A 19,098-nucleotide genomic window follows, 5' to 3' on the forward strand; every position below is an offset into this window, starting at 1 on the left:
TCTGTGTCTCTCTCTGTCTCTCTCTGTCTCGCTCTCTGTGTCTCTCTGTGTCTCTGTCTGTGTGTCTCTGTGTCTCTTTCTGTCTCTCTCTCTCTGTGTCTGTGTCTCTCTCTCTGTCTGTCTCTCTCTCTGTGTCTCTTTCTGTCTCTCTCTCTGTGTCTCTTTCTGTCTCTCTCTCTCTGTGTCTCTTTCTGTCTCTCTCTCTGTGTCTCTCTGTCTCTCTGTCTCGGTGTCTCTCTCTGTGTCTCTTTCTGTCTCTCTCTCTGTGTCTCTCTGTGTCTCTCTCTCTGTCTGTCTCTCTCTGTGTGTCTCTCTGTGTCTCTCTCTCTGTCTCTCTCTCTGTCTCTCTCTCTCTCTCTGTGTCTCTTTCTGTCTCTCTCTCTGTCTCTCTCTCTCTGTGTCTCTTTCTGTCTCTCTGTGTCTCTCTGTGTCTATTTCTGTGTCTCTCTCTCTCTCTGTGTCTATTTCTGTGTCTCTCTCTCTGTGTCTCTCTAGTGTTTTAAGGAGATCAGTGTTTTATACTGTGTTAATTTTCTCTTTAGATGATTGAGATGGAGTGTTTTAAGGAGATCAATGTTTATGAGACCGACGGCCTGCTGTGTTCAGATCTGGATGTGAACAGACCCAACCCACCACCAAAGAGAGGATTCTTCTACAGGCTGTTCAGACGAGAGGCAAGTGCTGCTAGCTCTCCTCCTCCCCCCGCCCCCGCCGTGAGAGGTGGGGGGGGTTAAGGTACTTCCCTCTTTCTCCATCTTTCTTTTCTTCTTCTTTACCTCTGACTTTCTTCTCTGGTGAAGGATCTCTGCTTGTGTTTCTTCTCTGGGTGAAGGATCTCTGCTTGTGTTTCTTCTCTGGGTGAAGGATCTCTGCTTGTGTTTCTTCTCTGGGTGAAGGATCTCTGCTTGTGTTTCTTCTCTGGGTGAAGGATCTCTCTGCTTGTGTTTCTTCTCTGGGTGAAGGATCTCTCTGCTTGTGTTTCTTCTCTGGGTGAAGGATCTCTGCTTGTGTTTCTTCTCTGGCTGAAGGATCTCTGCTTGTGTTTCTTCTCTGGCTGAAGGATCTCTGCTTGTGTTTCTTCTCTGGCTGAAGGATCTCTGCTTGTGTTTCTTCTCTGGGTGAAGGATCTCTGCTTGTGTTTCTTCTCTGGGTGAAGGATCTCTGCTTGTGTTTCTTCTCTGGGTGAAGGATCTCTGCTTGTGTTTCTTCTCTGGCTGAAGGATCTCTGCTTGTGTTTCTTCTCTGGCTGAAGGATCTCTCTGCTTGTGTTTCTTCTCTGGGTGAAGGATCTCTCTGCTTGTGTTTCTTCTCTGGGTGAAGGATCTCTCTGCTTGTGTTTCTTCTCTGGGTGAAGGATCTCTGCTTGTGTTTCTTCTCTGGGTGAAGGATCTCTGCTTGTGTTTCTTCTCTGGGTGAAGGATCTCTCTGCTTGTGTTTCTTCTCTGGGTGAAGGATCTCTCTGCTTGTGTTTCTTCTCTGGGTGAAGGATCTCTCTGCTTGTGTTTCTTCTCTGGGTGAAGGATCTCTCTGCTTGTGTTTCTTCTCTGGGTGAAGGATCTCTGCTTGTGTTTCTTCTCTGGCTGAAGGATCTCTCTGCTTGTGTTTCTTCTCTGGGTGAAGGATCTCTCTGCTTGTGTTTCTTCTCTGGGTGAAGGATCTCTGCTTGTGTTTCTTCTCTGGGTGAAGGATCTCTCTGCTTGTGTTTCTTCTCTGGGTGAAGGATCTCTCTGCTTGTGTTTCTTCTCTGGGTGAAGGATCTCTGCTTGTGTTTCTTCTCTGGGTGAAGGATCTCTGCTTGTGTTTCTTCTCTGGGTGAAGGATCTCTGCTTGTGTTTCTTCTCTGGGTGAAGGATCTCTCTGCTTGTGTTTCTTCTCTGGGTGAAGGATCTCTCTGCTTGTGTTTCTTCTCTGGGTGAAGGATCTCTGCTTGTGTTTCTTCTCTGGGTGAAGGATCTCTCTGCTTGTGTTTCTTCTCTGGGTGAAGGATCTCTCTGCTTGTGTTTCTTCTCTGGGTGAAGGATCTCTCTGCTTGTGTTTCTTCTCTGGGTGAAGGATCTCTCTGCTTGTGTTTCTTCTCTGGGTGAAGGATCTCTGCTTGTGTTTCTTCTCTGGGTGAAGGATCTCTCTGCTTGTGTTTCTTCTCTGGGTGAAGGATCTCTCTGCTTGTGTTTCTTCTCTGGGTGAAGGATCTCTCTGCTTGTGTTTCTTCTCTGGGTGAAGGATCTCTGCTTGTGTTTCTTCTCTGGGTGAAGGATCTCTCTGCTTGTGTTTCTTCTCTGGGTGAAGGATCTCTCTGCTTGTGTTTCTTCTCTGGGTGAAGGATCTCTCTGCTTGTGTTTCTTCTCTGGGTGAAGGATCTCTCTGCTTGTGTTTCTTCTCTGGGTGAAGGATCTCTCTGCTTGTGTTTCTTCTCTGGGTGAAGGATCTCTCTGCTTGTGTTTCTTCTCTGGGTGAAGGATCTCTCTGCTTGTGTTTCTTCTCTGGGTGAAGGATCTCTCTGCTTGTGTTTCTTCTCTGGGTGAAGGATCTCTGCTTGTGTTTCTTCTCTGGGTGAAGGATCTCTGCTTGTGTTTCTTCTCTGGGTGAAGGATCTCTGCTTGTGTTTCTTCTCTGGGTGAAGGATCTCTGCTTGTGTTTCTTCTCTGGGTGAAGGATCTCTCTGCTTGTGTTTCTTCTCTGGGTGAAGGATCTCTCTGCTTGTGTTTCTTCTCTGGGTGAAGGATCTCTCTGCTTGTGTTTCTTCTCTGGGTGAAGGATCTCTCTGCTTGTGTTTCTTCTCTGGGTGAAGGATCTCTCTGCTTGTGTTTCTTCTCTGGGTGAAGGATCTCTGCTTGTGTTTCTTCTCTGGGTGAAGGATCTCTGCTTGTGTTTCTTCTCTGGGTGAAGGATCTCTCTGCTTGTGTTTCTTCTCTGGGTGAAGGATCTCTCTGCTTGTGTTTCTTCTCTGGGTGAAGGATCTCTGCTTGTGTTTCTTCTCTGGGTGAAGGATCTCTGCTTGTGTTTCTTCTCTGGGTGAAGGATCTCTCTGCTTGTGTTTCTTCTCTGGGTGAAGGATCTCTCTGCTTGTGTTTCTTCTCTGGGTGAAGGATCTCTGCTTGTGTTTCTTCTCTGGGTGAAGGATCTCTCTGCTTGTGTTTCTTCTCTGGGTGAAGGATCTCTGCTTGTGTTTCTTCTCTGGGTGAAGGATCTCTCTGTTTTGGTTTTTGGTGTCATCTTCCCAGGTTAAAGAGTGTTGTTTTACCCCAGTCAGTTGGTACAGCAGGAAGTCCAGTTGGTAAGGGCTAACTAAGTGTTGAGTCTGTGTGACTACGTCTCTGTATTGGGCCCGTTTAACTACATGTGTAGCCTAACTGACCCAGAATCAGTTCTTAATGGCAGCAGCAGGTAGCATAGTGCTTTAGAGCGTTGGGCAAGTAACCCAATGTTTGTTGGTTCGAATCCCTGAGTCGACTAGGTGAAAAATCAGTCTATGTGACCTTGAGCAAGACACTTAAATGCTACTGTAAGTGTCTCTGATAAGAGCGTCTGCTAAATGACTTGAACGCAAATAATGGCTGAAAGATTATACATCACACCTACGGCTGATCTAGGGTCAGTTATTATTAATGGTCTCATAGAACCTGTTGAAAATATTCAACAACCTCTGACTGATTCAGAGTCTGTTGTTAAAGGTAGTTAATTAAAAAGTTACATTACAGCCTTATGCTAAAAAAAAAGTGAAAGAGCCCATTGATCCTATGTAACGGCTTATTTAACAACTGTTCCCAGGTCTGTTTAAAGAGTGGCTACGAAGACGAAGAGCACGAGGAGCCTTCCCGACTTTAAACCACTCCCTCTCCTCCTCCTTCCTTCTTCAGCCCCCCGGAGCGGCAAATGTTAGGAACTCCATTCAATGTTAAACCTGTATTTATCATATGTATTAAAAGTGTATTATAATAATTAAAGAAAAACATATGAGTTTAAAAGATTTTGTACATTTGTACTTGAATTGTGTCTAGATGTATATTTTCACTAAAGGTTGTATTGTATAAAAGCCATATTAACTACCACTTGAATACATACATCATTTTTTTTCAACGTTTTGTTAGTTTGTTGGTTTTATACGTTTATTAGTTGTTTATGGAACGAGTATGTAAAATGTATATTAAGGATCTTGTTCTTTTCTTTTTAAAGAAGCACAGGCTACATCCCAAATGGCAGCCTATTCCCCTATATAGTCCACTACTGTTACCTATGGCCTATGGGTCCTGGTCAGAAGTAGTGCACTGTGTAGGGAAAAGGGTACTATTTGGGACTGAACCATTGTATCAGTAGTCTTTTTATTCATTTTCTCGATGGAGCCTTTGTTTGTATGTACAGTAATGTCTGCGTTTCCAAATGGCGCCCTATTCCCTGCATAATATAGTGCACTATATAGGGAATAGGGCTCTGGTCTAATGTAGTGCACTATATAGGGAATAGGGCTCTGGTCACTAGTAGTTCACTATATAGGGAATAGGGCTCTGGTCACTAGTAGTTCACTATATAGGGAATAGGGCTCTGGTCTAATGTAGTGCACTATGTAGGGAATAAGGTGTCATTTAGGATACATCTTATGTCGGTCTTTTCTGTTCTTTTGGCCAACATCCAGTATTACCGTATCACATATCCCCTGTTCCAAATCAACCCCTAGCCTCATACACTCTACGCTCTACACCCTAGCCCCTAGACTAAAACATCCCCTTAGTTCTTACACCCTAAGAAGCCCCCAGCCCATAGCTAGACTCTATGCCAGGGTTCTCCAACTGGTGGCCCACGGGCTGAATTTGGCCAGCGGGTGATTTTATTTGGCCCCCCAATTTATATATATTTTTTTTAAATTGTTGGACATGAGATTGTAAAAACACCAGCAAATCAGCTCCAAGTGATTAACATTTTGGGAATCTGTTCCAAGATATTCCCATCTATAATAGAGAGATACAGGTATGTGATCGTATGTAAATGTAAGGTTTTAAATAATTATGTTTTAGTCAAATATATCAGTTTGGGCTTCTTGCGGTCATTTTGTAGTCTACAAATAATTTGTTCCGTCTGAGTCTAGTTAATGACCCTTGACCTCTACGCACTGGGTCCATGTGAAGATCTGAGAGGATTGGACAGCAGAACAGATGTTAACTCTGTATGCATGTCTCAAAATAACTTCCTTAAACTTAAAACTTCCCTAAGACTACGGAAAATGTAGTCACCCACTTCCAGAAAAGCACAGATAAGCAGTTGACATGGAATGGTCAAGTGTTCTGGCAGAGGGGTGGGGGCTGGAAGAGAGATGCCTTGATTTAACTTGTGTCCTTGCCTTAAGCTATGGTGGTGATGAGGATGATTTACAAACCGAAATATAAAAGTTAGAAAATGTCACAGAACCGGACTTTTGTAACTCAGACTGGCTTCATTTTGAAGACAAATGTGCTTTCATATAATCAACAGAAACCATGTCAAATAGGTTAAATTAGACTAATTACTGGCACTGAGATGGGTTATCCATGGCAAATGACCTACAGTTTAATCATAATGATATCTTTGCCTAGTGACCAGAGCCCTATTCCCTATATAGTGAACTACTAGTGACCAGGGCCCTATTCCCTATATAGTGAACTACTAGTGACCAGGGCCCTATTCCCTATATAGTGAACTACTTTAGACCAGAGCCCTATTCCCTATATAGTGCACTACTAGTGACCAGGGCCCTATTCCCTATATAGTGAACTACTAGTGACCAGAGCCCTATTCCCTATATAGTGAACTACTTTAGACCAGAGCCCTATTCCCTATATAGTGAACTACTTTAGACCAGAGCCCTATTCCCTATATAGTGAACTACTAGTAGACCAGGGCCCTATTCCCTATATAGTGAACTACTAGTGACCAGAGCCCTATTCCCTATATAGTGAACTACTAGTAGACCAGAGCCCTATTCCCTATATAGTGAACTACTTTAGACCAGAGCCCTGTTCCCTATATAGTGAACTACTAGTGACCAGAGTCCTATTCCCTATTTAGTGCACTACTATAGACTAGGCCTCATGTCAAAAGTAGTGCCAGGAGAGAGACTTGAATGAGGATTTGATCACGTCTCACTACACCATGGAGTCTTTTCCATAGGAATGACTTGAGACGAGCGTTTTCGGCCATTTTGTTTTGTTTGTTTTTCTTTGTCATTCAGGCGACCATATTATTTACCAACCGTCCAACCAATGTAACCCCCTTCACTTTTTTTAATGCTGTGAAAATGTTGAGATGGATCTTTTTGCTGTTTGCTGTACATACTGTACTGTATTCATGTCCTTTACAGAAACACCCAGCCTCCCAGAATGACCTTTCATTCTGTTTAACCATTGGAGGGGTGAATCTAAGAATCTTATGACTTAGTCCTCTATTCCGGAATTCCCTGCCCTTTATGACGTCATTGATTTGAATCAATTAGAATGTTGAACAGAACAGAATGTACTGTTGACATTCCTGAAAGGGTTCAAGGAATTCCATTCTACATTATTTCACACAAATGACTGCAGTTAATCATTTGAATATCATCAATCAATCAAACGTATTTATAATACACCACACAGTCTTCTGAAGAAGCCTCTAGAACTTCTCTGTTAGAAAACAACGTTACGTTTCTCACATACATAGACTTGTAGTGGCTCAGCTCTAATCAGCCTGGTATCTGACATGGGGAAAGAGAACTGTGAGTATTCACAGAGATCTGGTTATCCCATGACATTCTATTCTAGAATTAGGAACATTATACAGTGCAGTACATAGCTAGCTCTGGCTGTTGGCTTCTTGTTGTCTTTTTCTAGATTTGATATTTCTTTGCTCACCTGTCAGTCAGTGTAGAAACACTCTGCCTCAAAAACCATGTAAATGATGTACTTCAAAACTTGTAAGCGCTTTAATATCTCATTAGGCGCAGGCACGCACCCAGGCACACACACACACACACACACACTTGGACTGGGGGGAAAGATTTGGCATCCATCCCTGTACAGCAGTAAGCGATTTCGTTTTACGGCACTAAGGTGTGGAAACTGTCTTGTTCTCAAATGGCACCCTATTCCCTACTGTATGTAGTGCACTACAGAAGAAGTGTACTACATAGGCCATAGTGTTTCATTTGGGAAACATCCAATAATTATAGGAAGTGTCTTTGAGCATAATGCAAATTACATCAAATCAGACTGGAAATGGTTTTGATTAAAAAAAATTAAAATAAAGGTTTTCAACTGAAATAACTGGCATAAACCTTGACCTACAGTATGTGGATGGCCAAGAGTTGTTCCTGACCATGTGACCTGGCCCGGGAAAATCTCTGAGCCCAAATGCAAGCCTCTCTATGGCCGGGATTCAATCCGATCGCGCTTTGTCCACAATGCACGTTTTTAAAGTCAATGTTCACGGTAAATGCTGCATATGTTCTCAGTCAGAAATGACCTTTTTAAAATGGTGCATCGTTCAAATCCGCTATAGGATGGGATTCAGTCCCATCTTCTAACTAGGGCCCCTTTTTGTCCCTGGTTACATCATGTGATCAGGATGGAAGAACTCCAGGCCTTACCCACAGTATGTGCCAACCAGTCATCCTTAGTCAGTTTTCTTTATTTTTGAAATATGTTCGCTTTCTTTTTACTTCTGAATGGCTGGCCCCACGTTAGGCTGACAAGGAACCTAATACAGCTCATCAAAAAAATAACATTTTTTACAGTTTTGAATGTCTGCACAAAGTGCATTTTAATATATATATATAAAAAAGAATTATTACTCAAGCATGTTATTGGTTGTTGCAGGTTCCTTGTCTGTAATTGAAATGACCTTTCAGTGCCAACATATGACATATTTACAGGGGACGACAACAAATTTGTTATCACAACGTGACCGGACAAATTATACTTTTCTTTTTTTTTTTGGCTACGTCCCAAATTGACAACATAATCCCTATATAGTGGTCTACTCGTGACCAGGGCCCATAAGGCTCTGTTCAAAATGCCCTGGTCAAGAGTAATGCACTATATAGGGAATGAAAACGGGTTTCCATTTGGGACAGAGACCCTTTTTTTAATTATCTTCTTTTTTTTTTTAAATTTTTGTAGTTGTACAGTCATGTTGTTCAACCACTGCAGTTAATGTAATTGTTGTACAAGTTGTATCACTGGGTGTTACTGTATCATATCTTCTGACATTTGTAATTATTCTGAGAATACACTGCCGTTTGGATAAAAAAACAACACAACCCCCGAGTCCCCGGACTGGTTTTTGGTACATTTGACATTTTAGTCATTTGACAGAGGCTTTTATCCAGAGTGACTTAGTTAGTGCTTTCATCTGAAGATAGCTAGGTGAGGCAAATGATTATATCACAGTAATGCATTGTAGTCATGAAGCACCTTTTCATTATCTACACTAACAGTAAAGCAGGATAAAGGTGTCCCAAATGGAACCCAACAGTAAAGCAGGATAAAGGAGGTGTCCCAGATAGAACCCAACAGTAAAGCAGGATAAAGGAGGTGTCCCAGATAGAACCCAACAGTAAAGCAGGATAAAGGAGGTGTCCCAGATAGAACCCAACAGTAAAGCAGGATAAAGGTGGTGTCCCAGATAGAACCCAACAGTAAAGCAGGATAAAGGTGGTGTCCCAGATAGAACCCAACAGTAAAGCAGGATAAAGGTGGTGTCCCAGATAGAACCCAACAGTAAGGCAGGATAAAGGTGGTGTCCCAGATAGAACCCAACAGTAAAGCAGGATAAAGGTGGTGTCCCAGATAGAACCCAACAGTAAAGCAGGATAAAGGAGGTGTCCCAAATGGAACCCAACAGTAAAGCAGAATAAAGGAGGTGTCCCAGATAGAACCCAACAGTAAAGCAGGATAAAGGAGGTGTCCCAGATAGAACCCAACAGTAAAGCAGGATAAAGGTGTCCCAAATGGAACCCAACTGTAAAGCAGGATAAAGGAGGTGTCCCAGATAGAACCCAACAGTAAAGCAGGATAAAGGTGTCCCAGATAGAACCCAACAGTAAAGCAGAATAAAGGAGGTGTCCCAGATAGAACCCAACAGTAAAGCAGGATAAAGGTGTCCCAGATAGAACCCAATAGTAAAGAAGGATAAAGCCTTAACCCCCTCCATACTGTAGTGTACTACTTTTGACCAGAGCTCTATGGATCCTAGTCAAAAGTGGTGCACTACACAGGGAATAGCCTACATGTCAGATAGTGATTGAGTGTTGTCGTTTCCTACGGGTACTTCACTTCTGGTGTGAGACAGTCATCTGGAAGAAAACACATTATTTAATGTTGATCGGTACGATTTTCTATTCTACCTGTTCAATTTAAATGTTGATATCACACTAATAAGTGTGCGTGCTGAAATACACCGCATGTGACTGCATCTAGTTTTTTCCTAATGTTTTCAATACGCACTACCTCATCCTCGTCTCCCCAGAGCAGACACACGCCCGAATCACATGATGATTCTGCCTAGGTCGCTAACTTGGAAGGAAACTGCCGTTTTTTTCCCGACTCAACAGTCGGGATTACCGTTAAAGGAATAGAATGTAAACGGTGCAGATGATATATCGTTCTGATATCACGGAATACCGCCTCGTTTTGCAGGATTTCAGCACTCGGTGACGCTCAACAACAAAAAGCCCTTCCCCATCCACCCAATCACGGCTAAAGCCGTTCCCCATCCATCCAATCACGGCTGACAACGGCCCTAGCCTCGTCCTTATTGGTGCCCGCTCTTCCTCTGATTGGCTACGGATGTAGCGTTGACCCACCCCCTAGCCAACTGTCACAGAGCTCCCACTTCCTTGTGATTCTGTCGGGCTGCATCAGAGATGGCGCTGAGTATGGATGGTAGTTACATCAACCAACGTCCCTTTCATTTACCGAGGCTATTGTAAAGAAATAAAGGATTTTCTTGCGTCGGAAAGTGAAGGTGGAGAGGCGGCAGTAGTAGTCGCGAGTAGTGTTCACACGCTCGTCGTACTACGGACCGCTCGCTTCCCCGTGCGTGGGTTGTTTTGCCCCCCCCGGTTGATTCCGATAGCTAGCTAACTGACACTTAACGACAATTTTGTAAATATTAGCCAGCTAAGCTAACCACTGCTGGTAAAATGGCCACCATGGATAAATTAATGAAGGCCTTTGAATCTCTCAAGTCATTCCAACAACAACAGGGACCGCCAACGGCCGAGGAGATGGCTCAAAAACAGTAAGTCCATGTTTGTATATGGTCATTGTGTTGAGAAATTGCTAGCGATGAGTTACGCGCAAATAAATGGCAGTTGGCTGGCTAGCTAGCTGGCTAGCGAAGCTGTTCGCAGGTTATTGCGAGTTAGCGATGCTAACCTTCTAGCTAGCTAGCTAGCTAGCTGTCAACGTCGCGCCTCCAGTATAGGCTACCTGTCATAACACACACAGACAACAACACACAGACAGCAACACACAGACAGCAACACAGAGTTTGCACCCCACGTCTATTTGATAGATAACGTCAGCTGGCGCGTGTAAACAAATGCTACGGTGAACTAAATACTACGATATCCTTTCACTAAACTAAAGTCTTGAATAATATCAATCCGTGTAATTTCTCTTCTCATACGGTGCAGATTGCCAGATTTTGTTCCCCCACAATCATTCGTTGCTGGTTGTCTAATATACATAGAATTAGCCTTTATATGTATAATTGATTTAAATACATTTATTTTATCAAATCAATATAATTACATTTCTATTTGTCACATGCTTGGTAAACAACAGGTGTAGACTAACAGTGAAATGCTTACTGACAGGCCCTTCCCAACAATGTAAAGAGGAGAAATAATAACACAAGGAATATTGTGCCTTGAGAAAGTATTCACACCCCTTGACTTTTTCCACGTTTGTTGTGTTACCAAGTGGGATGAAAATGTATTAAATTATATTTTTGACAACAATCTACACAAAGTATTCTAATGTCAAAGTGGAAGAGAATTTGAACATTTTCTGTGATAAATAAATGAAAGACTTCCTGAGATGTTAGAATCACCTTTGGCAGCCATTACAGATGTGAGTCTCTAAGAGATTTGCACACCTGGATTGTACAATATGTGCACATTATTGTTAAGAAATACATTCACGCTTTGTCAAGTTGGTTGTTGATCATTGCTAGACAGCCATTTAAGTCTTGCCAAAGATTTTCAAGCCGATTTTTAAGTCAACTGTAACTTAGCCACTCAGGAACATTCAATGTCTTCTTGGGAAGCAACTCCAGTGTATATTTGGCCTTGTGTTGTAGGTTATTGTCCTGCTGAATGCAAACTGAACCAGGTTTTCCTCTAGGATTTTTGCCTGTGCTTGGCTCTATTCCATTTTATTTTTATCCTAAAAAAACTCCCTAGTCGTTGCCAATGACAAGCATACCCATAACATGATGCAGCCACCACCATGCTTGAAAATATGAAGAGTGGTACTCAGTGATGTGTGGTTGGATTTGCCCCAAACATAATGCTTTGTATTCAGGACATAAATGTAATTGCTGTGCCACATTTTTTGCAGTTTTCCTTTAGTGCCTTATTGCAAACAGGATGCTTGTTTTGGATTTTTTTTTATTCTGTACAAGCTTCCTTCTTTTCCCTCTGTCATTTAGGTTAGTATTGTGGAGTAACTACAATGTTGTTGATCCATCCTCAATTTTCTCCTATCACAGCCATTAAACTCTGTAACTGTTTTAAAGTTACCATTGTCCTCATTGTGAAATCCCTGAGCGGTTTCCTTCCTCTCCGGCAACTGAGTTAGGAAGGACGCCTGTATCTTTGTTGTGACTGGGTGTATTGAGACACCATCCAAAGTGTAATGAATAACTTCACAATGCTCAAAGGGATATTTTTACCCATCTACCAATAGGTGCTCTTCTTTTTGAATATCCCTCTGAGCATTGGAAAACCTCCCTGGTCTTTGTGGTTGAATCTGTGTTTGAAATTCAGTGCTCGACTGAGGGACCTTACAGATAATTGTATGTGTGAGGAACAGAGATGATTGTCATTCAAAAATAATGTTAAACACTATTATTGCACACAAAGTAAGTCCTTGCAACTTATTATGTGACTTGTTAGGCACATTTGTACTCTTGAACTTTATTTAGGCTTGCCATAACAAAGGGATGGGAATATTTATTGACTCAAGACATTTCAGCTTTTAATTTTAATTCATTTGTAAAAATGTCTAAAAACATGATTCCACTTTGACATTACGGATTATTGTGTGTAGGCCAGTGACAAAATGGCAGTTGAATACATTTTTAATTCAGGGTGTAACAACAAAACGTGGAGAAAGTCAAGGGGTGTGAAATTCTTTCTGAAAGCACTGTACATATATAGGTAGGGATAAAGTGACTAGTCAACAGGAGAGATAGATAGTAACAGCAGTGTATGTGATAGTCAATAGAGTCAATGCAGATAGTCTGGGTAGCTATTAGTTAACCATTTAATGAACCATTTAACAGTCTATATGTAGGTTGTACAGGCATGTACAGTTACCTTGTAATCAGTCTTACCTTTCGCAATAGACTGGCATCACACACACCCCATTGTTGTTCCACTTCGTTAGGCAAGGTAATGCTACCAGTCTTTTTTCTTCTTTTTGTCCTTGCATGTGCTCTTCATTAAGCCTTTGTTACCTTATTTCAATTCAATTCAAGGGGCTTTATTGACATGGGAAACATATGTTAACATCGCCAATGCAAGTGAGGTAGATAATATTCAGAAGTGAAATAAACAATAAAAATCAACAGTAAACATTACACTCACAGAAGTTTCAAAACAATAAAGACATTACAAATGTCATATTATGTATATATACAGTGTTGTAACGATGTACAAATGGTTAAAGTACAAAAGGGAATTTCTCTCTCTCTCTCACACACACACTATTGATCTCTCTCCTTCTCTCTCCCTCTCTCTCTGTAGGAAGAAAGAGCTGGCCACCACCAAAAAGGACAGAGTGGCCCACTGCCTGACCATATGTGAGAACATCGTAGCTCAGTCTCTGAGGTAAGGCTGCCTGACACCACTGATCTGGGATCAGCTTTACCCACTGCCAGTCCAGTTATTAACCCCTAGGGACGTCATTCATAAAACTGACCCTAGATTACTGTTTATAAGTCATTTGAATACATTACATGTACATACAGGCACACTTACATACTCTGGCATGTACATGTGTGTACACACACACACACACACACACACACACACACACACACACACACACACACACACACACACACACACAGTTGGATGTTCCAGATTAGCTCCACTGTTATTGGTAATCAGATTTGGTATTCCTGGTTAGATGAGGTTTACAGATGATTATACTGTATATGCATCCCAAATGGGACCCTATTCCCACTACTTCCATAGGGCTCTGGTCTAAAGTAGTGCACTATATAGGGAATAGGGTTCCATAGGGCTCTGGTCTAAAGTAATGCACTATATAGGGAATAGGGTGCCATTTTAGGCTATTAGTTGAGTGACAACCAATGTAATTTGCTAGGTTATTTTTTTAATCAAATGTGCTGTTGTTGAAAAGTGTGTTTTACCAGAATGGAAGTAGCCAAATCAACCACCGCATACACAACTGTCATCTGGCTATCTGCTGATCAGGGATACAGTACATTTATGGTTATATGCTGATCAGGGATACATTATATTTATGGTTATATGTTGATCAGGGATACATTATATTTATGGTTATATGTTGATCAGGGATACATTATATTTATGGTTATATGCTGATCAGGGATACATTATATTTATGGTTATATGTTGATCAGGGATACAGTACATTTATGGTTATATGCTGATCAGGGATACATTATATTTATGGTTATATGTTGATCAGGGATACATTATATTTATGGTTATATGCTGATCAGGGATACATTATATTTATGGTTATATGCTGATCAGGGTTTAGGATACATTATATTTATGGTTATATGTTGATCAGGGATACATTATATTTATGGTTATATGTTGATCAGGGATACATTATATTTATGGTTATATGTTGATCAGGGATACATTATATTTATGGTTATATGCTGATCAGGGTTTAGGATACATTATATTTATGGTTATGTTGATCAGGGATATATTATATTTATGGTTATATGCTGATCAGGGATACATTATATTTATGGTTATATGTTGATCAGGGTTTAGGATACATTATATTTATGGTTATATGCTGATCAGGGATACATTATATTTATGGTTATATGTTGATCAGGGATACATTATATTTATGGTTATATGTTGATCAGGGATACATTATATTTATGGTTATATGTTGATCAGGGATACATTATATTTATGGTTATATGCTGATCAGGGTTTAGGATACATTATATTTATGGTTATATGTTGATCAGGGATACATTATATTTATGGTTATATGCTGATCAGGGATACATTATATTTATGGTTATATGTTGATCAGGGTTTAGGATACATTATATTTATGGTTATATGCTGATCAGGGATACATTATATTTATGGTTATATGTTGATCAGGGATACATTATATTTATGGTTATATGTTGATCAGGGTTTAGGATACATTATATTTATGGTTATATGTTGATCAGGGATACATATTTATGGTTATATGTTGATCAGGGATACATTATATTTATGGTTATATGTTGATCAGGGATACATTATATTTATGGTTATATGTTGATCAGGGATACATTATATTTATGGTTATATGTTGATCAGGGATACATTATATTTATGGTTATATGTTGATCAGGGATACATTATATTTATGGTTATATGCTGATCAGGGATACATTATATTTATGGTTATATGCTGATCAGGGATACATTATATTTATGGTTATATGCTGATCAGGGATACATTATATTTATGGTTATATGCTGATCAGGGATACATTATATTTATGGTTATATGCTGATCAGGGATACATTATATTTATGGTTATATGTTGATCAGGGATACATTATATTTATGGTTATATGCTGATCAGGGATACATTATATTTATGGTTATATGTTGTTCAGGGATACATTATATTTATGGTTATATGTTGATCAGGGATACATTATATTTATGGTTATATGTTGATCAGGGATACATTATATTTATGGTTATATGCTGATCAGGGATACATTATATTTATGGTTATATGTTGATCAGGGATACATTATATTTATGGTTATATGTTGATCAGGGATACATTATATTTATGGTTATATGTTGATCAGGGATACATTATATTTATGGTTATATGTTGATCAGGGATACATTATATTTATGGTTATATGCTGATCAGGGATACATTATATTTATGGTTATATGTTGATCAGGGATACATTATATTTATGGTTATATGCTGATCAGGGATACATTATATTTATGGTTATATGCTGATCAGGGTTTAGGATACATTATATTTATGGTTATATGCTGATCAGGGATATATTATATTTATGGTTATATGCTGATCAGGGATACATTATATTTATGGTTATATGCTGATCAGGGTTTAGGATACATTATATTTATGGTTATATGTTGATCAGGGATACATTATATTTATGGTTATATGTTGATCAGGGATACATTATATTTATGGTTATATGTTGATCAGGGATACATTATATTTATGGTTATATGTTGATCAGGGATACATTATATTTATGGTTATATGCTGATCAGGGTTTAGGATACATTATATTTATGGTTATATGTTGATCAGGGATACATTATATTTATGGTTATATGTTGATCAGGGTTTAGGATACATTATATTTATGGTTATATGCTGATCAGGGATACATTATATTTATGGTTATATGTTGATCAGGGATACATTATATTTATGGTTATATGTTGATCAGGGATACATTATATTTATGGTTATATGTTGATCAGGGATACATTATATTTATGGTTATATGTTGATCAGGGATACATTATATTTATGGTTATATGTTGATCAGGGATACATTATATTTATGGTTATATGCTGATCAGGCATACATTATATTTATGGTTATATGCTGATCAGGGATACATTATATTTATGGTTATATGTTGATCAGGGATACATTATATTTATGGTTATATGTTGATCAGGGATACATTATATTTATGGTTATATGTTGATCAGGGATACATTATATTTATGGTTATATGTTGATCAGGGATACATTATATTTATGGTTATATGCTGATCAGGGATACATTATATTTATGGTTATATGTTGATCATGGATACATTATATTTATGGTTATATGCTGATCAGGGATACATTATATTTATGGTTATATGCTGATCAGGGTTTAGGATACATTATATTTATGGTTATATGCTGATCAGGGATATATTATATTTATGGTTATATGTTGATCAGGGATACATTATATTTATGGTTATATGCTGATCAGGGTTTAGGATACATTATATTTATGGTTATATGTTGATCAGGGATACATTATATTTATGGTTATATGTTGATCAGGGATACATTATATTTATGGTTATATGTTGATCAGGGATACATTATATTTATGGTTATATGCTGATCAGGGATACATTATATTTATGGTTATATGTTGATCAGGGATACATTATATTTATGGTTATATGTTGATCAGGGATACATTATATTTATGGTTATATGTTGATCAGGGATACATTATATTTATGGTTATATGTTGATCAGGGATACATTATATTTACATGTTGATCAGTGTTTAGGATACATTATATTTATGGTTATATGTTGATCAGGGATACATTATATTTACATGTTGATCAGTGTTTAGGATACATTATATTTATGGTTATATGCTGATCAGGGTTTAGGATACATTATATTTATGGTTATATGTTGATCAGGGATACATTATATTTATGGTTATATGGTGATCAGGGATACATTATATTTATGGTTATATGTTGATCAGGGATACATTATATTTATGGTTATATGTTGATCAGGGATACATTATATTTACATGTTGATCAGTGTTTAGGATACATTATATTTATATGTTGATCAGTGTTTAGGATACATTATATTGTATTTGGATTGTTCAGATTCCCCATCAGTTTTGCTTGAAACAGTCGGTATATATGGTCATTTTTAGATCTACAGGATGTTGCTACCTCACTGCATGGTCGATGCGGGAGAACAACAGAAGCTCAGAGTCATCAAACCTTCCACATGGTCTAAACCATTCCATTTGGAGACGGGGGTGAAAAGTTGTGCTAGATATTCATGGGCAAACATTGTCCCACCCCTAACTGATAGTGGGGTGATAGATGGTTCAGCTCTATATACATATAGAATGGTGATAGATGGTTCAGCTCTATATACATATAGAATGGTGATAGATGGTTCAGCTCTATATACATATAGAATGGTGATAGATGGTTCAGCTCTATATACATATAGAATGGTGATAGATGGTTCAGCTCTATATACATATAGAATGGTGATAGATGGTTCAGCTCTATATACATAGAGAATGGTGATAGATGGTTCAGCTCTATATACATATAGAATGGTGATAGATGGTTCAGCTCTATATACATAGAGAATGGTGATAGATGGTTCAGCTCTATATACATATAGAATGGTGATAGATGGTTCAGCTCTATGTACATATAGAATGGTGATAGATGGTTCAGCTCTATATACATATAGAATGGTGATAGATGGTTCAGCTCTATATACATATAGAATGGTGATAGATGGTTCAGCTCTATATACATATAGAATGGTGATAGATGGTTCAGCTCTATATACATATAGAATGGTGATAGATGGTTCAGCTCTATATACATATAGAATGGTGATAGATGGTTCAGCTCTATATACATATAGAATGGTGATAGATGGTTCAGCTCTATATACATATAGAATGGTGATAGATGGTTCAGCTCTATATACATATAGAATGGTGATAGATGGTTCAGCTCTATATACATAGAGAATGGTGATAGATGGTTCAGCTCTATATACATATAGAATGGTGATAGATGGTTCAGCTCTATATACATAGAGAATGGTGATAGATGGTTCAGCTCTATATACATATAGAATGGTGATAGATGGTTCAGCTCTATATACATATAGAATGGTGATAGATGGTTCAGCTCTATATACATATAGAATGGTGATAGATGGTTCAGCTCTATATACATAGAGAATGGTGATAGATGGTTCAGCTCTATATACATATAGAATGGTGATAGATGGTTTAGTTCTATATACATAGAGAATGGTGATAGATGGTTCAGCTCTATATACATAGAGAATGGTGATAGATGGTTCAGCTCTATATACATATAGAATGGTGATAGATGGTTCAGCTCTATATACATATAGAATGGTGATAGATGGTTCAGTTCTATATACATATCATATTGGCTGTAGACTTATAGACCAGTATAGTCAGTTGTTTCTGTCTCAGTCCAGAGGCACCTTTTAGCAGAGTCGTCAACAACCGCTTCTTCTGGTTGTCAGGGATACGGCTATTTTCAACCTAGCTTCCTGTTCCGCTTGACAACCGGATGTGGGATCTCGGCTCAGGCATTTCTCTTACAACTGCTACGTTAGATTAGTCCAGAGGTCATGAACTGGAGACATTACACATCAAAGGGTGTGTGAGGGGGGGGGGGTTCAAAACGAGGTGTGTGTGTGTGAGGAGGGTTGTCAGAACGAAGTGTGTGTGTGTGTGTGTGTGTGTGTGGGGGGGGGTCAGAACGAAGTGTGTGTGGGGGGGGAGGGGGGGTCAAAACGAGGTGTGTGTGTGTGTGAGGAGGGTTGTCAGAACGAAGTGTGTGTGTGTGTGTGTGTGTGTGTGTGTGTGTGTGTGTGTGTGGGGGGGTCAGAACGAAGTGTGTGTGTGGGGGGGTCAGAACGAAGTGTGTGTGTGGGGGGGATCTGAACGAGGTGTGTGTGTGGGGGGGGTCAGAACGAGGTGTGTGTGTGTGGGGGGGGGTCAGAACGAGGTGTGTGTGTGGGGGGGGGGGGGTCAGAACGAG

At 39.4% G+C, this 19,098-nt stretch overlaps 2 protein-coding genes across 3 annotated transcripts in view; both read left to right on the forward strand.

Annotated features, from left to right (window-relative positions):
* LOC106595393 (G protein-coupled receptor kinase 6) overlaps positions 1 to 8,263 on the forward strand; it is a 96,289-nt gene extending 88,026 nt beyond the window's left edge. The window contains exons 15-16 of one of the 2 annotated variants that reach the window (XM_082978673.1): positions 543 to 735; positions 3,769 to 8,263. In XM_082978673.1, coding sequence (XP_082834799.1) covers positions 543 to 734 — 192 coding nt within the window. In that variant the 3' untranslated portion in view covers position 735; positions 3,769 to 8,263. The remainder of the gene's footprint in view (positions 1 to 542; positions 736 to 3,768) is intronic. The other variant, XM_082978674.1, reaches the window with a different exon arrangement.
* Positions 8,264 to 9,822: 1,559 nt separating this feature from the next.
* LOC106602109 (huntingtin) overlaps positions 9,823 to 19,098 on the forward strand; it is a 127,026-nt gene continuing 117,750 nt past the window's right edge. The window contains 2 exon segments of the mRNA XM_082978672.1: positions 9,823 to 10,245; positions 12,980 to 13,063. Of these exon segments, the coding sequence (XP_082834798.1) occupies positions 10,148 to 10,245; positions 12,980 to 13,063 (182 nt within the window). The 5' untranslated portion in view covers positions 9,823 to 10,147.

Source organism: Salmo salar, chromosome 08 (genome assembly GCF_965601325.2).
Source record: "Salmo salar chromosome 08, fSalSal1, whole genome shotgun sequence".
Classification (NCBI taxonomy): Eukaryota; Metazoa; Chordata; class Actinopteri; order Salmoniformes; family Salmonidae; genus Salmo; species Salmo salar.